Here is a 17,998-nt window from a genome sequence, read left to right as displayed (position 1 = left end):
CCCACTCCAACAGCTCCATGTCCTTCTGCTGTTGGTGGCCCCAGAGCTGGAGGCAGCACTGGGGAGGTGTCTCCCCAGAGCGGAGCAGAGGGGCAGAATCCCCTCTTGGCCCTGCTGGCCATGCTGCTGGGGATGCAGCCCAAGGTGCGGGGGGTTTCTGGGCTGTCAGTGTGCATTGCCAGCTCATGTCCAGCTTTTCATCCACTGGTATGCCCAAGTCCTCCTCCATCGGGCTGCTCTCCATCCCTTCATCCCCCAGCATGGATTGATACTGGGGGTTGCCGCAACCCAGGTGCAAGACCCTGCTCTTGGCCTTGTTGAACCTCATGAGGTTCACACAGACCCACTTCTTGAGCCTCCACAGGTCCCTCTGGATGGCATCCCATCCCTCAGCCATGTCAACCACACCACTTGCCTTGGTGTCGTCTGCAAACTTGCAGAGGGTGACCTTGATCCCACTGTCTATGTGACTGATGAAGATATTAAACAGTGCTGGTCTGATATGGACCCCTGGGGACACCACTTATCACCAGTCTCCATCTGGACACTGAGTCGTTGACCACTACCATCTGGATGTGACCATCCAGCCAATTCCTCATCCACTGAACAGTCTACCCATCAAACCCATATCTCTCCACTTTAGAGAGCAGAATGGGGAGAGACCATGGACCATTACAGAATTCCAGACATATGACATCTGTAGGTCCGTATGCCCAAGTCCTCCTCCACCGGGCTGCTCTCCATCCCTTCATCCCCCAGCATGGATTGATACTGGGGGTTGCCGCAACCCAGGTGCAAGACCCTGCTCTTGGCCTTGTTGAACCTCATGAGGTTCACACAGACCCACTTCTTGAGCCTCCACAGGTCCCTCTGGATGGCATCCCATCCCTCAGCCATGTCAACCACACCACTTGCCTTGGTGTCGTCTGCAAACTTGCAGAGGGTGACCTTGATCCCACTGTCTATGTGACTGATGAAGATATTAAACAGTGCTGGTCTGATATGGACCCCTGGGGACACCACTTATCACCAGTCTCCATCTGGACACTGAGTCGTTGACCACTACCATCTGGATGTGACCATCCAGCCAATTCCTCATCCACTGAACAGTCTACCCATCAAACCCATATCTCTCCACTTTAGAGAGCAGAATGGGGAGAGACCATGGACCATTACAGAATTCCAGACATATGACATCTGTAGGTCCTCCCTTGTCCACTGATGTAGTGACTCCATCATAGAAGGCCACCAGCTTGGTCAGGTGGGACTTATCCTTGGTGAGGCCACGCTGGCCACCTCAAATCACCTTCCTGTCCTCCGTGTGCCTTAGCAGAGCTTCTAGGAGGAGCTGTTCCTTGATTTTCCCAGGTACAGAGGTGAGACTGAAAGGTTGGTAGTTGGCAGGGTCCTCCTTTCTACCCTTTTTAAACATGGGCGCAATGTTTCCCTTTTTCCAGTCACCAGGGCCTTCACCTAATTCTCCCAACTCGAATTACTGCCATGTAAAGTCAGGATTGTGACATAGTAGTAAACCCAGGGATAACGTGGATTAGGAACCGTCTTGCTGGCAGATCTCAGAATGCACTTGTCAAAGAAAAGCCACTGAAGAGACTGTTTCAAGGTGGCTTCTTGGGGATCGGTATTAAGCCCAAGGAGTTCAACGTCTTCGTCAGTCACCTGGCAATAAAGTCCAGGTTAGCATGATAAAATTTTGCAGATGAAACAAAAACTGGTGAAGTGCTAACTCATGCTGAGATCAGGGCAGTCATAGAAAGCAAAGCCGTTGGATTGCTGGACAAGACTTGTCCCTCCTAACGTGTGCTTAGATGTAGTTCAGTGCGAGATCCTGTATCAGCCTTACTCAAGTAGCGTGGGGATCTAAGTCCTGGGAAAGACAGGATTTTGAAAAGGCCCTGGGATTACAGCAGATAAGATATTCAGTAGGAGCATCTCAGTTTACAGCCACAGACGGAAAGATTAATTAAGTTATTGTGAGTACAAGCAGGGGAACAGGGAGTTAAAAGTTTGGGGGCTAGGGAGCAAAAGAGCTACCTAGAATGTTGCACAGATAGGGAGGATGTTCATCTGATGTCTGTGTTATTTTCGATGTTGAAGAAAAATTGGAAGTATGCTGAAAAAAGGCAGAAAAATTACATTTGGGCTTAAAAAATGCATGTACTGAGGCGCTCGCAGAGCACCTTATCTGAGGTTATCAGAAAGAAAACGAGGAGGATGACTTTATTAATAAATACATCCTTGTGCGCAAGACAGCAAGTGCCGAGCGGCTGTTTAATCCGGCAGAGGAAGGTGGAATGAGAATGGCTGCTTGAATTCTGAAATTGCATTGCTTTGAAAATAGAAACCAGGCACCTGCGCTTTAAGATCTTTGAGAGAAATTCTCAGAAGAGGTAGCGGAGCTCCCATTTCTTAATACGTTTTCAAATCCAGAGGGGTGGCAGCTTGAAAGCTTGCTCTCCTGAGCAGAGCTGGACCCGGTACACTGGGAGTACAAGGGAGATTGCTCAAGAATCTGCTCTCCGGGAGGTTGAGATGGGACCGACTGTGAGTCGCTGCCGGTGGCAGCCGGCGCAGGTCTGGGCAGGGGGGGATGGACTGCTATGGAGGGTGGAGGAGGCAGGAGGTGGTGGCAGCGCGACGCAGGTGCTCGCTGCCCTCCCTGCGCCTCTCCCTCCACGAGCTGTCTCTGTCTCCTGCAGCGCACCAGCCCGGAAGGTGGGATCCACCTCAACTGCCATTACTGCCACAATCTTTTCAGCGGGAAGCCGGAGATCCTAGACTGGCAGGTGAGGACTTTCCCCAGGGGGATGTAGAGGCGAGGACCACGGGGCTCCCTCCTCTCCCTGCTCAAAGCAAGAGCTCCCGGGCCAGTGCTGTGAGAGCCTTGACTGCAGGGGTGAGCCTGGAGCCCGTGCACCGAGCACCGCACTCCTGATGTTCAGCAGGATGTCAGGGAGGCAGGAGGAGACCGCTTCTGCCAAACCCCATGCCAGGAGAGCTGGGGACTTGGCTCGGCCCCGTAGTCTTGCTTGTGTTTCCCCAAGAAGTGCGGGGACCTCCTGCCGGCCTGGCTGACCCTGTGGTGGTCTCTTTGGCAGGACAAAGTGTATCAGTTCTGCTGCAAGGACTGCTGCGAGGACTTCAAGCGGTTGCGTGGGGTGGTGTCTCAGTGCGAGCACTGCAAGCAGGAGAAGCTGCTGCATGAGAAGATCCGCTTCTCTGGAGTGGAGAAGAACTTCTGCAGCGAAGGTACTTGGGGGAGGCACGGGAGAGGCAGAGCCCCCATGCCAGCCCACGCTGGGGGAGAAGAGAGCATGGAGAGGAACAGGGGAGACTGTCTTAGCCAGGCCCTGGGGCGAGAGCCTTGCCATGCAGTGAAGGGAGGACTGTCGTGGGGATGGCTTGCTGTCCAGCCAGGCCCTAGGGCAAGATCTTTACCGTTCATTGTGTCCTTGGGGAGGGCTTTCTCACAGCTTTTCTCTCTCTGGGGGCTGGGGAGACAGCAGGTGGCAGCTCCGCTCCTCCTGTCATCATGCACTTCTACGCTCTTGCGTCTGGGCTGGCCTGACCTGGCCTTGCCCTGCCTGCTGGGTTCCTGCACACAGGAGGTTGGAGTCAGACTCTTCCTAGAAGCATGGAGGTGAGAGATGGCAAGTCCCCATGAGGTCCCATCTTATCCCAGCCCCAGGGGCCAGTGCTGGATTGTTCCCTACAGTGCGTTGCGTGTGCTCTGTTGTCTCCGCAGACCTGGATTGTGGTCATGTTTGGGTCAGGGAGGCCCCCAGTTCATCCTGGGAAGGTTTCACTCCTATTGTTTCTCCGCAGGGTGTGTGCTTCTTTACAAACAGGATTTCACCAAGAACCTGGGCCTGTGCTGCATCACCTGCACCTACTGTTCTCAGACCTGCCAGCGGGCGGTCACCGAGCAGCTGGAGGGCAGCACCTGGGACTTCTGTAGTGAAGACTGCAAAAGCAAATACTTGCTCTGGTACTTCAAGGTCAGTATTGGCACTGGCAGCTTGTGCTAAGTGCTGTGGTGGGCACGGCACCCAGATAAGTGGGCATTGCACTGAGGAAGCTCGCACTGCTGGAGTCTGGCTGGCACTGCTGCGGAGAACCTGGCACTGCTGGAGTCCTGCCTGGCAATGACGGGACACTGCTACGGGGAAGCTCACGTAGCTGGAGTCCCCAGCTGATCCTGCCAGAGCCCTGCACTGAGGAAGCTCGCAGTGCTGGATCCGCGGCCAGTGCTGCTGTGAGAAGTTCGCACCGCTGGAGTCCCCGGCTGGCACTGGCAGGGCACTGCTGTGGGGAAGCTCACAGCACCTTGCTATGTGCACCTTTCACCGGAGCGTTGTGTTGCTCTCGGAGGGGGTGTGATTAGTTACTCCTTGTTTCTCTCCTGCTGATGCGGGCTTTAGGCAGCTCGGTGCCATGCCTGCAAGCGTCAGGGGAAGCTGCTGGAAACCATCCACTGGCGGGGGCAAATCAAACACTTCTGCAACCAGCAGTGTCTGCTGCGATTTTACAACCAACAGAACCAGCCCAACCTGGACACGCAGAAGGGGCCCGAGAGCCTGCTGAACAGTGAGTAGGAGGGAGGGAGGGGACCTGCATAGCTCAGTCCGAGAGACACAGGGAAGACTGAACAGCGAGGGGTGGAAGCTTCCTGCCCGGGACTGGATGAGACGCTAGGGAACAATCCTGCACTGGCCCCTGGGGGGGGGAGAGGACGGAGTGGGACCTAATGGGGCTTCTCCATCTCTAACATCTATGGTTCTATGACACACAGGGCCCAGACGGGAGGAGCCGGTGCCAGCGTGCTGCCTGTAGCTCACACTCTTAGCGAGGATACTCAGGGATTTAACATCCTCATGTTGCCAGCGGAGAGCTCGATTTACAGGGTTAGGGGACAGCGTGGTTTGGCATGATAATCCACCTGCAGCCCCACACCACCTCCGAGCTGTGACCTTCTCATAAGCTAATCAGGATTGGGCCAGGTCAGTGCTTGGATGGGAAACATTCAAGGAAAACGCAGGGTGCTGCAGGAAGTGGTGCTGGTGATGCTGTAGGTGGGCTCTCCTCAGCCAGAGCTGAACCTAGGACGATCTTGAGGGAGCGCTGAGCTGCTGGAGGCACTCTGTCTTGCGATGTTAGATTGGAGTCCTACCACTTACCCAAAGATCGCTGCAGCTTTGGGGAGTTGCCAACCCCGTGTCCCGGATAACCCCATTCTGCATCCATGGAGTTCCAGCTGGAGAGGAGATGTTCACTGCCTGTTGCCCCATTTCCTATCATTAACTTGAGCCAGTTACTTATGGAAGATTGCAAAGTGCTTTGGGGTCCCTCAGGATGGAAGGTGCTCTTAGTGACAGTGACAAGACATCGCTTGGCCCTCGGATGCTCAAGTAGTCTCCTTCTGCTGGTCTTTCATAGGCCACAATCTTCCAGGTAGTCTGTGTCATCTAGCTAAAACAGCTGCAGCTTATGGTGGGACTCGTTTTGGTGCATCGAGCTTCGACAGATCCCTGCATCGCAGGCTCAGGGCTTTGCTGCCCTCCCTGGAATTTCATGAGGTATAAAACCCTGACTAGGGTGTGCCAAGGAGGGGGAAACCAAGACAAGGACCTTCCCGTGAGAGACCTCCATCTCCAGACTCTTCCTGGTTCCTCTCCTGGCAGCAGTAGGTGTCGCAAGATGGGTGAAGCCCTGGATGTCCGCAAAGCAGAGCTGCTCTGCCAGCAGCAGCAGGCTCTGCCAGCCAGGGGAGTCCCAACCTGCCCGCCAAGAGCCACACTCCCTAAAAGGCCACGTGAGGTGACAGCTCAAGTGACCGCACACTGGAGTGACCTGGATGAGGAACTGTGGGTTTCTGCTGGCACAGGGGTGCCCGGGGGGAGTCTGCTTGATGGGGCACAGACTGTTGTGCAGCCCAGGAGAGGAGGAGGTGTTAAACTTGCTGGTTCTTCTAGCTCACCAAGTGTTTCCACAGCCCTAGCCATGTGTTCCATTTGTCCTCTGCTTTCAAGGCATCTTGCTTGTGAGGGACTGGTAACGCTGTTTTTTGGGACACAGGCACAGCGAGCAAGCTCTGCCTGGAGAGGGAAGCATGTTTCACATCATTTGGCCATTGTTTCCTTGGGGCCGTTGACCACAAGACTCTGAGAGGTACCTTCTCCATCACCAACAACCACAAGAGTCTGAGCCCTGGCTAGAGGCCCCCAAGAACCTTGCTGCTTGGCATGTGGGGCATCACCGTTCAACATGCCGCAGCTCTCCTGCGCCCGGTGAGGCAGAGGACTCTGAGGGTAACCCAGGAAAAGCTCACCAGCGGTGGTGAGCGCTTGGCTGAACACAAGCTTTGGGCTGCCCCAGCAGCTTGGGGAATACTGCTGGTGGCACCGGGCCCTCTGTGTGTCCCGGCACACCCATCTGCCAGCTGTGGGATAGCTGTGGACATCCCTGTCCCGGGACTGTGGCATGCTGCTCAGCTGGCAAAGGAGGGGTGCTGGAGCCAGGGCCTGCCCTGTGCTCACACAGAGACCTTCTCAGCCCAGTGTGCTGTGCAGGGGGTTTCAGGAGGAACAGCTTGTCAGGGCACGGTGAGGAACAGCTTCTGCCTAGTCCAGCCAGGGTCTCCTGTGGACCTGAGAGCTGTGTTCCCTACCTGGATTTCAGGCCCATCTTGGGCAGAGCTGCTGACTATTTGCTTCCTCTTTTGCAGCCAGTGGTTGCCTAAAACTATTCATTCCTGTGACCCAGTGGTTTCTGGTGATCCTGAGGGTGCTTGCTGACGATAAAAGTGGCCGTTCCTTTGCTGGGAACAGTGTAATGAGGGATTGAGGAGCTTCTGGCACAGAACTGTGCCCTAAGACTTCCAAGGGGAACTGGCTCTGCACGGGGCTGTGCAGCTGGAGAGGACAGAGGGTCAGAAGTCACAGTTGGTGCAGGCAGTGCCTTGACAGCTCCTTGCTAGTGTTGGGATGAGAGTAAAGAACAAGCTGCAGCTTTCCTGGGAGCCTGGACATGTAGTACATGGAGCTTTGTGGCAGGAGGATCTTCTTGTTTCCCTTAGTCCTAAATCATTGGCCTGTGGGGAAATCAACTTTGCTTTTGACTCTGCTGCAGCAGAAATTCTGCTCGTATTCCATAGCTTGTCTTTTCTCATTCATACCACCTTGACCTGCTGCCCATCCATTTTGGGTCGGTCAAGGGGAGTTCTTGGACCCATTGAGACAAGTGCAGATGCTGTGGCTGAATGCTCAGCTGCAGGCTAGGGAGCTTCCTCCGACTGGAACTTACCCATTCCCCTGTGGTGGTCAGCAGGTGGACCCTGCAGGGCCTCCAATTGCTCAAGCCTTGTCCTGCATTTCCTCGGGATGGAGGAGATCTGCACACTGCGAATGCCCGTGTGTTGGGAGTCTGGGTCTTTCCTGGAGAGCCTAGGTGTTTGTAGGAGGTATGAACCTGCCAATCCCTTTGGGTGCTGCTGCTTTCCGTGCAGGTGCCTCCTTCCTGCATGGCCCATGGTTAGGGAGTGCTGTAGAAGGCCATTCTTTTTCCCAGCCACGTGGGTAAGCAGGGCTCACGGGAAACTTGGATGAAAGTGCTCTTTGAGCTCATCAGCCTTTGAGATAGATGCAGATTCTCTGCAGAGCAAATGAGCTGGAATTATTGTCCAAGCCAGGATGATACTGTCACCGCCTGAGGCTGGTGTCCGCCACACGTGCCTCTTACCTGCAGGTGATCCCCTCTTCCCCTACGGGGAAGGACTGCATCCCTAGGGCTGGGGCAAAGCTGTCTCTCTGCTTTCTGGGATATCTCCTAATGCTTCCATAAGCTCTGTCACCTTCTTCCTAGGGATCTCGAAGCACTTTGCCAAGCTATTTGTATCAGGGAGATGGAGGCACAGGGAGGGGCCATGGCTCGGTACAGCAAGCCAATAGGCAGAGCTGGGAATAGAGCCCTGGATTCCTCTCTCTACAAGGGGCTGGGATTTCTCCTGACTTGCTGTGATGGGGTGGACTGCAAGGGAGCACAGAATTACATGGGAATGACTTGATTTTGGAGTTGTGCCTTCTGAGCTGATAGGGCTAGAGATTGTGAAAACATTAACTGTTCCTGGAGTGGCCAGGAGCAATTTCTGGGGACCCTGTCCCTAACCTCTGGCTGCTGCCACCTCCAGTCCCAGCAGTGGGACCTGTTGGCCCAGGAGCTCTCGAACTTAAGAGTTGTTGCTTTCTCTTACAGGTCAAACTTCAGAGCCAAAACCGCCTGCCCCTTCCCCGCAGAAGGCAGAGACTAACATGGTAAGGCCCGTTGGAGGTGGGAGTTTTCAAAATAGCATGAAGGGGCTCTACCCAAAGAGGACACATCAGACATTGCTCAGGGGCATTTCATTCGGCAACCAATGCTTTTGAAGATGCCTGGGTATTGAGAGCTGCTGGGGAGGGCAGCATCAGTGTATCTCTTGAAAGGGGGAAGAATAACTGTTCCCCAGGACTCAGCGATGGGCTGCAGAACAGCCTGCCCTGTGCCTGGGTGTAGTGGCTGTCCCACTGCGTTCCCTGATGCCCCGTGGGGTGGGAGCAACCAGTGGCAGACCCCCTGCTGACTGACCCAGAGATGCCACATGGCTTGCTGTCTGCTGGTAGCAGCTTGGCAGTCCTTTGGCTGGGTCTGACCATGGGACTGTCCACGTGTGTGTGTGTGTGTGCTGGGGACTGCCAGGCTCCAGGCAGTGTTTTAGGAGTCTCTCCAGCTGTACCCGTGGTGGGGAAGAGATGGTTCTGCCTTAGATGGATACCAACCTCCTCCTTTCTGCATTTCCTCAGCTGTCAGCAAAGACCTCCTCAGCCCAGGTGTCTCCAGCCGCACCACCTCCCCCACCCCCTCCGGTTCCAGCCACCCCTCGGAAAAATAAAGCTGCCATGTGTAAACCACTGATGCAGAACCGGGGTGTTTCCTGCAAGATAGAAATGAAGTCCAAAGGATGTCAGACAGGTAGGAACACAAGACGTAACTGCAGGATTACAGGGACAGTTTGGAAAGGCGAGCGGTGTGTCCGTGCTCCGGACTAAATATGAATCCAGCCTGAAAAGCTTGTGCGGAGCAGCTGGGTGTTTGGCACTATGCTGAGGAGTCTCAGGGCAGTGCAGGGCACGCACGGCAGAGCTGGAGGCAGAGAGCCTGCTTCCTTCAGCAGCAAAAGGAGAGACGCAGAGAGCACTGCAGTGTGATCCCACCTCCTGTGGGACAACTCCTGTTCCTCTGGAGATGGCCAGCTTGTCCGAGGGGGTGTCTGCTGAGCAGGTTCTGCTGTGTAGCTCCTGTCGGGCTTGTGTGTGTGGTCTCCAGCATATGCAAGGCAACTAGACTTCTCTGCAGGGCCACATAAGAGCAGGGGTTGCACCTCTGGTTAAGGCAAGCCTCTCTTGCTGCAGGGCTGTGTGGCTTGCTGCTGCCCCAGCTCTGCCCACGAGTCGCAGGAGCTGGTGGCTGGAAGGGCCGTGGTGCTGGGGCCGTGGCAGCGGGCAGCAGGGCTGGGCAGGGGAGCTGCTGGCAGCAAGCTTACTGATGTACTTTTGCTCTTGTCAGAGGCTGACTGGAAGCCCCAGGTGATTGTGTTGCCAATCCCCATCCCGATCTTCGTGCCTGTGCCTATGCATATGTACTGCCAGAAAGTACCTGTGCCTTTCTCCATGCCTGTCCCGGTAAGCGACACACTCCACCCGCTCGTGTTTCCTTACTGTCTCGATCCCGCCTCGCTGCAGCCTCCCTGCTTCTCTGTTTGTCCTCTTCTCCTGCCTCTGCTTTTACATCAGCCCGGCTGAGTGTCAGTTTTTCTGCCCGGTGTGCTGCTGTCAACAGGTGCCTGTGCCAATGTTCCTGCCCACCACGCTGGAGAGCACAGATAAGATTGTGGAGACCATTGAGGAGCTGAAGGTGAAGATCCCCTCCAATCCCCTGGAGGCTGACATCTTGGCCATGGCTGAGATGATCGCAGAGGCTGAGGAACTGGACAAGGCCTCCTCGGACCTGTGCGGTAGGTGCTGCCATGGCTTGGGCCGGCCCAACAGCTGGGATCAGGTGTGGGTTTGCCAGCTCTTGGAGCTAGGGCATCTGCCTGGATCACAGCTCTCCCAAAGCCTTTGAAAAGGGAGCAGGGAAGAGAAAGTCCTCAACTTCTGCCGAGAGGAAAGAGCTGCAGCAGGGAACAGTGTCTGCTACCCTCCCTTTTGGGGGTGAGAGTCTTGTGGCACACGTGCAGCACTGTTAGTTTGTTCAGATGGTTGTTCAGGCTCTTACCTGAAGCAGCTTCCCAGCCAGAGGACCAGCAGTCCTGAACTCACGGGTCTTTTTGCTTGGGGGCTGTGTTCCTCAAGCCTCAGTGACTTAGGGCTGTGGCTGGGGAGAGGACAAACCTCCAGTGTCTTGGTGTCCAGGGGAAGCTGGGCAGGAGAGATGTCATGGGGCTGCTGTGAGCACAGGACTGTACTGCAGTGAGCCTGACTTCATTTTCCAGCTGTTACAAGGAAAAGAGAGAAAAGACTTTATTGAAAGTTGGGTTTCTGATCTGCTTTTGCGTTGCAGACCTGGTGAGTAACCAGAGTGCGGAGGGTCTTCTGGAGGACTGTGATCTGTTTGGACCGGCACGGGATGATGTGTTGGCTATGGCTGTCAAGATGGCAAATGTCCTCGATGAGCCGGGCCAGGACCTGGAGGCTGACTTCCCTAAGAGTAAGAGCTGGGTGAAGCAGACGTGTAGGGCTGCTCGTGTCACAGCAGGGTCCCCTCACTGCCTTCGGCCAGCTGTTGCCAGCAGCATTAGGAGCTGTGTGAACTCACCTCCCGTGTCCTCTGACTGGCTGGGCTTGGGGCCAGGAGCTGAGGGTCTTGCAGATGACTGCTGGCAGTAGGGGTGAGGAGGCCACCACTTGAAGGAGCGTGTGCTTGTCTAGAGGAACTGACCTGTTGCGAACATAGCTCTGCAGAGAAGGGGGAGCCAGAAGCTGATTTGAACAGCCCAAAGAGCAGGGCGGTGGCACTGGTGTGCTGTTGGATGATGATTCCAGAGGATCCAGCAAGGCGAGAGAGAGACCTGGCCAGGGAATGACATCCTGGGAGGTGGCAGAATTGCTGAGTGTCCATTAATGGGCAGAAGGTGGAAGAAGAGGCGGGGGCTTGCAGGAGCACAGCGGTGCTGGGGCAGGATGCTGGCAGCAAAGGACACAGAATTGGGGTGCCTGTGCCAGGCTGTCCCCAGTGCTGGCCTGGCGCAGGGTGATGAGGAATGTTCCTCAAGTTTAAAAACCAACCAAATAAATCAGCTGTCAGAAGGGAAAATTTGGATCTCTGGTTAGTGTGAGAAAGGTTAGCATCTCCCAGAGCTGTATTTCCTGTGTTGGGCTGTGGCTAAAAGTTCATGCCGGGCAATGGTGGAGGATGTGAAGCACTGTGCTGCGTGTCCCTTCTTCGTCTTGCCCTAAGTGCCAGGCCAGCACAGGGGATGCAATGAGAAGTCTCAGCCCTTCTGCCTGTGTTTCCTTTCAGACCCTCTAGACATTAACCCCAGTGTGGACTTTCTCTTTGACTGTGGGCTGGTGGGACCAGATGATGTGTCCACGGAGCAAGATCTGCCTCGTGCTGTCCGAAAGGTGAGCTGCCCGTGGGTACCACCTGCTTAAAGCTCTTTCGGTTTGGAGTGGGAGCTGCCATCTGGGACGTATGGGGTGAAGCGTGCCAGAGGCTTTGGTGTGTTGGGGAGGTTTTCCCCTCTCCCTTCAGGGCACGCCTGGCTTGTGGGCCACTCCTTGAATGAAAGTACTTGCCTGTCATTTTGGAATAGCTTTGAATGCCACAGGTCTCTTTTCTGCCTGTGGTCCTCATAACTAATGGGCATTGTTGGTTTGGCTGTCAGCAGAAGGATGCCTGCTGGCACAGGCACACTAGGAGGGAGCTGGCAGTCAGCAGGTCTGAGGGGTGGCCAGGACTCTTCCATCTGTCCCAGGTGGGTGCCCAGTCTCACAGTACCCGTCTCTGCAGGGGCAGAAGCGCCTGGTGCTCTCTGAAAGCTGTTCCCGGGACTCAATGAGCAGCCAGCCCAGCTGCACGGTGCTCAACTACTCCTATGGTGTGAATGCCTGGAAGTCCTGGGTGCAAGCCAAGTATGCAGGGGGAGAGAGCAGCAAGGGAGAGGAGCTACGCTTCGGCCGTAAGTGTCCTGTCTGCTTGGGGTGGAGTGGCAGAAACCTCCCAGCAGCTGGGTTCCCAGGGTGTTGAGGTGCTCCTGGCCTTGCAGGCTGTTGTACGAGGCTGCTGTGCTTGTCTCCACAGCCAAGCCCATGAGGATCAAGGAAGACATCTTGGCCTGCACAGCAGCTGAGCTCAACTATGGCCTGGCCCAGTTTGTCAAGGAGATAACACGGCCCAATGGGGAGCGCTACGAACCAGACAGCATCTATTACCTCTGCCTTGGCATCCAGCAGGTGAGGGAGGGCTTGCTGCCCTCTAGTTCTCTACAGCCAGACCTAGGGATCAGATCTGGTGAGGGGAACTTGTACCCTTTATTCTGCCTTCTGGGGACCCTGAGAGGGTCACTAAACTCTCCTTCAGTGCCTCACCCCAGGACAGCAGTCCACCTGGTCCAGTCTTTGTTCCCAAGCCCAGCGGGTAAGGTGGCAGCTGTTCCCCAGCCTTGCACCCTTCTTGCACATCCTTGAGGAGGGCTGGGAGATCTCCCCGAACTCAGTCCCTTCTTCAGCACCAAGTCTGCTTTGTCATGTCCTGGGGTTTTTCCTCACAGCTCTCAGAAGGGGGTGGTTTGAGCAGCCTTCCCTGCAGCCTTGGGTGTACAAGGAGGGGTGCTCTGTGTGTGTGCCCTGGGCTCTCTGGGGAGGGTTTGCCTTCCAGGTGCTGCCGTGTCTCTCTTGACTGTGTGTTCTGTCCTTTCTAGTACCTGCTCGAGAACAATCGTATGGTGAATATATTTACAGACCTTTACTACCTGACCTTCGTGCAGGAGCTGAACAAGTCCCTGAGCGGCTGGCAACCCACAATCTTACCAAATAGTACGTGTTTCCAGAATGACCAGATGATGTGTCCACGGAGCAAGATCTGCCTCGTGCTGTCCGAAAGGTGAGCTGCCCGTGGGTACCACCTGCTTAAAGCTCTTTCGGTTTGGAGTGGGAGCTGCCATCTGGGACGTATGGGGTGAAGCGTGCCAGAGGCTTTCGTGTGTTGGGGAGGTTTTCCCCTCTCCCTTCAGGGCACGCCTGGCTTGTGGGCCACTCCTTGAATGAAAGTACTTGCCTGTCATTTCGGAATAGCTTTGAATGCCACAGGTCTCTTTTCTGCCTGTGGTCCTCATAACTAATGGGCATTGTTGGTTTGGCTGTCAGCAGAAGGATGCCTGCTGGCACAGGCACACTAGGAGGGAGCTGGCAGTCAGCAGGTCTGAGGGGTGGCCAGGACTCTTCCATCTGTCCCAGGTGGGTGCCCAGTCTCACAGTACCCGTCTCTGCAGGGGCAGAAGCGCCTGGTGCTCTCTGAAAGCTGTTCCCGGGACTCAATGAGCAGCCAGCCCAGCTGCACGGTGCTCAACTACTCCTATGGTGTGAATGCCTGGAAGTCCTGGGTGCAAGCCAAGTATGCAGGGGGAGAGAGCAGCAAGGGAGAGGAGCTACGCTTCGGCCGTGAGTGTCCTGTCTGCTTGGGGTGGAGTGGCAGAAACCTCCCAGCAGCTGGGTTCCCAGGGTGTTGAGGTGCTCCTGGCCTTGCAGGCTGTTGTACGAGGCTGCTGTGCTTGTCTCCACAGCCAAGCCCATGAGGATCAAAGAAGACATCTTGGCCTGCACAGCAGCTGAGCTCAACTATGGCCTGGCCCAGTTTGTCAAGGAGATAACACGGCCCAATGGGGAGCGCTACGAACCAGACAGCATCTATTACCTCTGCCTTGGCATCCAGCAGGTGAGGGAGGGCTTGCTGCCCTCTAGTTCTCTACAGCCAGACCTAGGGATCAGATCTGGTGAGGGGAACTTGTACCCTTTATTTTGCCTTCTGGGGACCCCGAGAGGGTCACTAAACTCTCCTTCAGTGCCTCACCCCAGGACAGCAGTCCACCTGGTCCAGTCTTTGTTCCCAAGCCCAGCGGGTAAGGTGGCAGCTGTTCCCCAGCCTTGCACCCTTCTTGCACATCCTTGAGGAGGGCTGGGAGATCTCCCCGAACTCAGTCCCTTCTTCAGCACCAAGTCTGCTTTGTCATGTCCTGGGGTTTTCCTCCCAGCTCTCAGAAGGGGGTGGTTTGAGCTGCCTGCCCTGCAGCCCTGGGTGTACAAGGAGGGGTGCTCTGTGTGTGTGCCCTGGGCTCTCTGGGGAGGGTTTGCCTTCCAGGTGCTGCCGTGTCTCTCTTGACTGTGTGTTCTGTCCTTTCTAGTACCTGCTCGAGAACAATCGTATGGTGAATATATTTACAGACCTTTACTACCTGACCTTCGTGCAGGAGCTGAACAAGTCCCTGAGCGGCTGGCAACCCACAATCTTACCAAATAGTACGTGTTTCCAGAATACCTTGTCACCACGTATACCCAGTTTGTGCTTCTCATCTCGGATCCTCTGGTCTGATGGTGTTCTCCCAGCCTCAACCCTCTTTCTTGGCATAGGCACACGGTCCTGCTGTGTCTTGGGGTCAAACTGACCCGTACCCACAGTGCAGCTGCCCTGCTTTACGCCTCAGCAGCTTCTGTTGCCCAGAATCAGGGTAACTGGGAGCAGAGCGTGGCTGCTTTGGCTCCTGGGACAGGTTGAATCTTTTCAACACTTCAGTGATGTCTGCACCCTTTGCCAAAGGGGACACCCTGCCAGGAGGCACGCTGGCCGGTACCTTGGAGTTCCCAGCACGTGGGCAAGCCCTGCACACTGTGCTAGGTGTTGGCCAGGGTTGCCGTGCTGCTGCCTTGTGAGCAGACTGACGCAGAGCTCTGCGGAGGCTTTTCATGATGCCATGATCTGGGCTGCCCTCCCTGCTGTGTCTTGTCAGCGGGTAGATCCCAGATCCAGCCTCACCTTTGTGTAGTGGCTGTCCCAGGCAGAGGCATTTGGCTCCAGACCTGTGTGTCTAGGCAGGAGCTGGCCATGTCTGTCCTGCTGGCTGCTTTTCCTTCATCTCACACCGAGTGTGGTGGAGCACTGACCTGGAGTTCGCTTGAGGGGGGTTAGGATTGACTTGCATTCTGGCCTGGGGTTTGGCTGTGCTCTGGGGTGGCTCGTAGCTGGGCAGAGCTGATGGCTCTGGAGAAGTTACCCCGTGGAAAAGGGGATGTTGTGAAGCGTCAGTCTTCTGCAGTGAGCTTGCCTGGGCAGAGTGAAGGGATTGTCACAAGGCTACTGTTGATGTGACCTGGTTCCTCCTCTGTGTGTTGCAGACACAGTTTTCTCGCGTGTCGAGGAGGAGCACCTCTGGGAGTGCAAGCAGCTGGGCGTTTACTCACCCTTTGTGCTCCTCAACACCCTCATGTTCTTCAACACCAAATTCTTCGGGCTGCAGACAGCAGAGGAGCACATGCAGCTCTCCTTCACCAACGTGGTGCGCCAGTCCCGCAAGTGCACCACGGCCCGTGGCGTGACGAAGGTGGTGAGCATCCGCTACTATGCTCCTGCCAAGCAGAAGAAAGGCCGAGGTAGGGTCTGATGGAGCATCTCTCTGTCCTTCCCCCTGCCTTCCCCCTGGGGTCCCAGCCGTGATCCGGCTCTCTCCCCCTCTGCAGATGGCGGCTCTGGGAAGCGGAAGCGTGAGGAGGAGGTACCCATGCTGGAGCAGCGGGAGAACAGGATGAACCCACTCCGCTGCCCAGTCAAGTTCTATGAGTTTTATCTCTCCAAATGGTGAGGCTTTCTCTGGAGAAGGAACATGTGCCATTTTGGGGCCACTTCTCAGTTTTGGTGGGACTCTGTGGAGTGGCTTCTGCTCATAAACATTTGTACTTGAGCGTGAATCCTTGCTCAGGGCGTGCACTGCTTGTATAGACCATGGTTGAGAGAATGCTTCTCTCTGGCCCCTTCCACTACTTGTCTCTCTCAGGAGTGTGCAGTATGAGTCCTGGTGCTTGGCTGGTTGGGGGCTTTGGTCCTCAGTGAGGAGCTGTAGACTCAGTTTGTGTCCTTAGAATCATAGAATCATTGAGGTTGGAAGAGACCCTTGGGATCATCGAGTCCAATCATCTCCCCTACTCTACAAAGTCCTCCCCTACACCATATCCCTCAGTACCCCATCTAAACGTCCCTTAAACACGTCCACGGATGGTGACTCCACCCCCTCCCTGGGCAGCCTATTCCAGTGCCCGACCACTCTCTCTGTGAAAAATGCCTTCCTAATGTTCAATCTAAACCTCCCCTGTTGGAGCTTGAAGCCGTTCCCTCTCGTTCTGTTGTTACTTACCTGTGAGAAGAGACCAGCACCAACCCCTCTACAGTGTCATTTCAAGTAGTTGTAGAGAGTGATGAGGTCATCCTTGTCCCGCTGAAGGATGAGGCTGTGACAAGCCTTGAGCACCCCTTGATAACCCTGAGGGCAAGCCAGGCTCTCTGAGCCCTTGGAGCTGCTGTCCCAAGGTTCACCTTCCTCTCTCTTTACAGTCCCGAGAGTCTGCGGAACCGCAACGATGTCTTCTACCTGCAGCCCGAACGGTCGTGCATCGCTGAGTCCCCCCTCTGGTACTCGGTCATCCCCATGGACCGGAGCATGCTGGAGAGCATGCTGAACCGCATCCTGGCCGTGAGGGAGATCTACGAGGAGCACAGTCGGCTCGGCGGCCTGGAGGACGACATGGACTAAGAGCGAGGCGCTGCCGGGCTGTGCTGTGCCCCAGCCCCGGATGCCTCGTCTCCCTGCCCCCCGCTGCGGGGGCCGTGCAGCGCGGGAGGGGACGGTGCTGCAGCAGTGCTGTCCCTTCATCCTTCCCGGACTCGGACATCCCATCCTGCTCGTTACAGGCCTCTCCTATGTACGTGGTCCCCGTGCTCAGCCCTGCCTCCTGTCCCAGCTGCTGGGTGAGCTGTCTTCCCCGGGGCCAGTCCCCACAGCACAGGGGTGGTGGAGCCCCCCCAGGGCAGCTTCCCTTGCCCAGCCCTGTCCCCCCCATGCCTTCCAGCCCCCTTCTCCCCCTGCCCCGGGGCAGGAACCGCACAATACGGCAGAGCGCCGTCTGGGACCAGCAGCCCTGAGGCTTTGAATTCCCCCTTCCTTTTGCATCCCCTCACCAGGCTGCGGGTGGCACGGGCAGGGACGGTAGCTCTGCTGCCGCCTGCGGCAGGATGGTGTTTTCAAACCAGTGGGGAAGGACCACGGGCAGCCTGAGGGGTGGTGGGTCAGGAGGAGGGCTTGTTCACAGGGGTGGGAGACATTTGGGTGGGCTGCAAGGGGTGGAGGGAGCCAGCGCTGGAACGTGAGGGCAGAGACCTGGCCTCGCCGTGGGGCAGCTCCCTCATACCCAGCCAGGCTGCCTCCCGCCGTTTGGTCAATCTTTGCTGAGTCAGCAGGAAACTGACGGAGGTAGGTCTGCGCCAGTGCCCTCCCTGTCTCCCCGCTGCTCCCCGTCCTGGCATAGGTGCAAGGTGCCAGCAGTGGGTCCCTCTGCTCCAGCCAAGGGCTTGGGCAGCCGCTGGCAGGGGTGAGGAACTCTGCCCGGCCTCCCCCTCCCTCCCAAAGCCGTGGGGTGCCAGCACCCTGCCCGGGGTGAGCCTGGCTCCGACTGTGCCACTGCCTCCTGCCCCTCCTTGTGTTCTGGTCAGTTTTCTTGAGCTGTACATGGGTCTCCTGTTGAGCCTGTATATATTGTTCTGGGCCCTGGCCCGGGGCCCTCTGTTCTCTGTGTCCATGTGGAGAGTGAGCCGCTCACCAGTCTTGTTGTAGTGATGCCAGGGCGGTAGGACTAACCCTGTGTCTCTGGGAACCATTCATTTCAAATAAAGATGCAGAAAACTT

General features: G+C 56.2%; 1 protein-coding gene across 2 annotated transcripts in view; it reads left to right on the top strand.

Annotated features, from left to right (window-relative positions):
- Positions 1–17,998, top strand: part of ZMYM3 (zinc finger, MYM-type 3) — a 25,691-nt gene extending 7,693 nt beyond the window's left edge. Inside the window, exons 9-24 of one of the 2 annotated variants that reach the window (XM_014963096.1) lie at positions 2,718–2,804; positions 3,117–3,267; positions 3,844–4,016; positions 4,440–4,605; positions 8,269–8,327; positions 8,853–9,021; positions 9,616–9,731; positions 9,889–10,063; positions 10,612–10,758; positions 11,572–11,675; positions 12,064–12,232; positions 12,355–12,506; positions 12,974–13,088; positions 15,441–15,695; positions 15,783–15,900; positions 16,651–17,998. In XM_014963096.1, the coding sequence (XP_014818582.1) occupies positions 2,718–2,804; positions 3,117–3,267; positions 3,844–4,016; positions 4,440–4,605; positions 8,269–8,327; positions 8,853–9,021; positions 9,616–9,731; positions 9,889–10,063; positions 10,612–10,758; positions 11,572–11,675; positions 12,064–12,232; positions 12,355–12,506; positions 12,974–13,088; positions 15,441–15,695; positions 15,783–15,900; positions 16,651–16,849 (2,355 nt within the window). In that variant the 3' untranslated portion in view covers positions 16,850–17,998. The remainder of the gene's footprint in view (positions 1–2,717; positions 2,805–3,116; positions 3,268–3,843; positions 4,017–4,439; positions 4,606–8,268; positions 8,328–8,852; positions 9,022–9,615; positions 9,732–9,888; positions 10,064–10,611; positions 10,759–11,571; positions 11,676–12,063; positions 12,233–12,354; positions 12,507–12,973; positions 13,089–15,440; positions 15,696–15,782; positions 15,901–16,650) is intronic. The other variant, XM_014963097.1, reaches the window with a different exon arrangement.

The sequence above is a fragment of the Calidris pugnax genome, unplaced genomic scaffold, assembly GCF_001431845.1.
Source record: "Calidris pugnax isolate Ruff unplaced genomic scaffold, ASM143184v1 scaffold294, whole genome shotgun sequence".
NCBI classification, from domain to species: domain Eukaryota; kingdom Metazoa; phylum Chordata; class Aves; order Charadriiformes; family Scolopacidae; genus Calidris; species Calidris pugnax.
The sequence above is the reverse complement of the archived record's forward strand: the minus strand, read 5'-3'. Positions and strand labels throughout refer to the sequence as shown.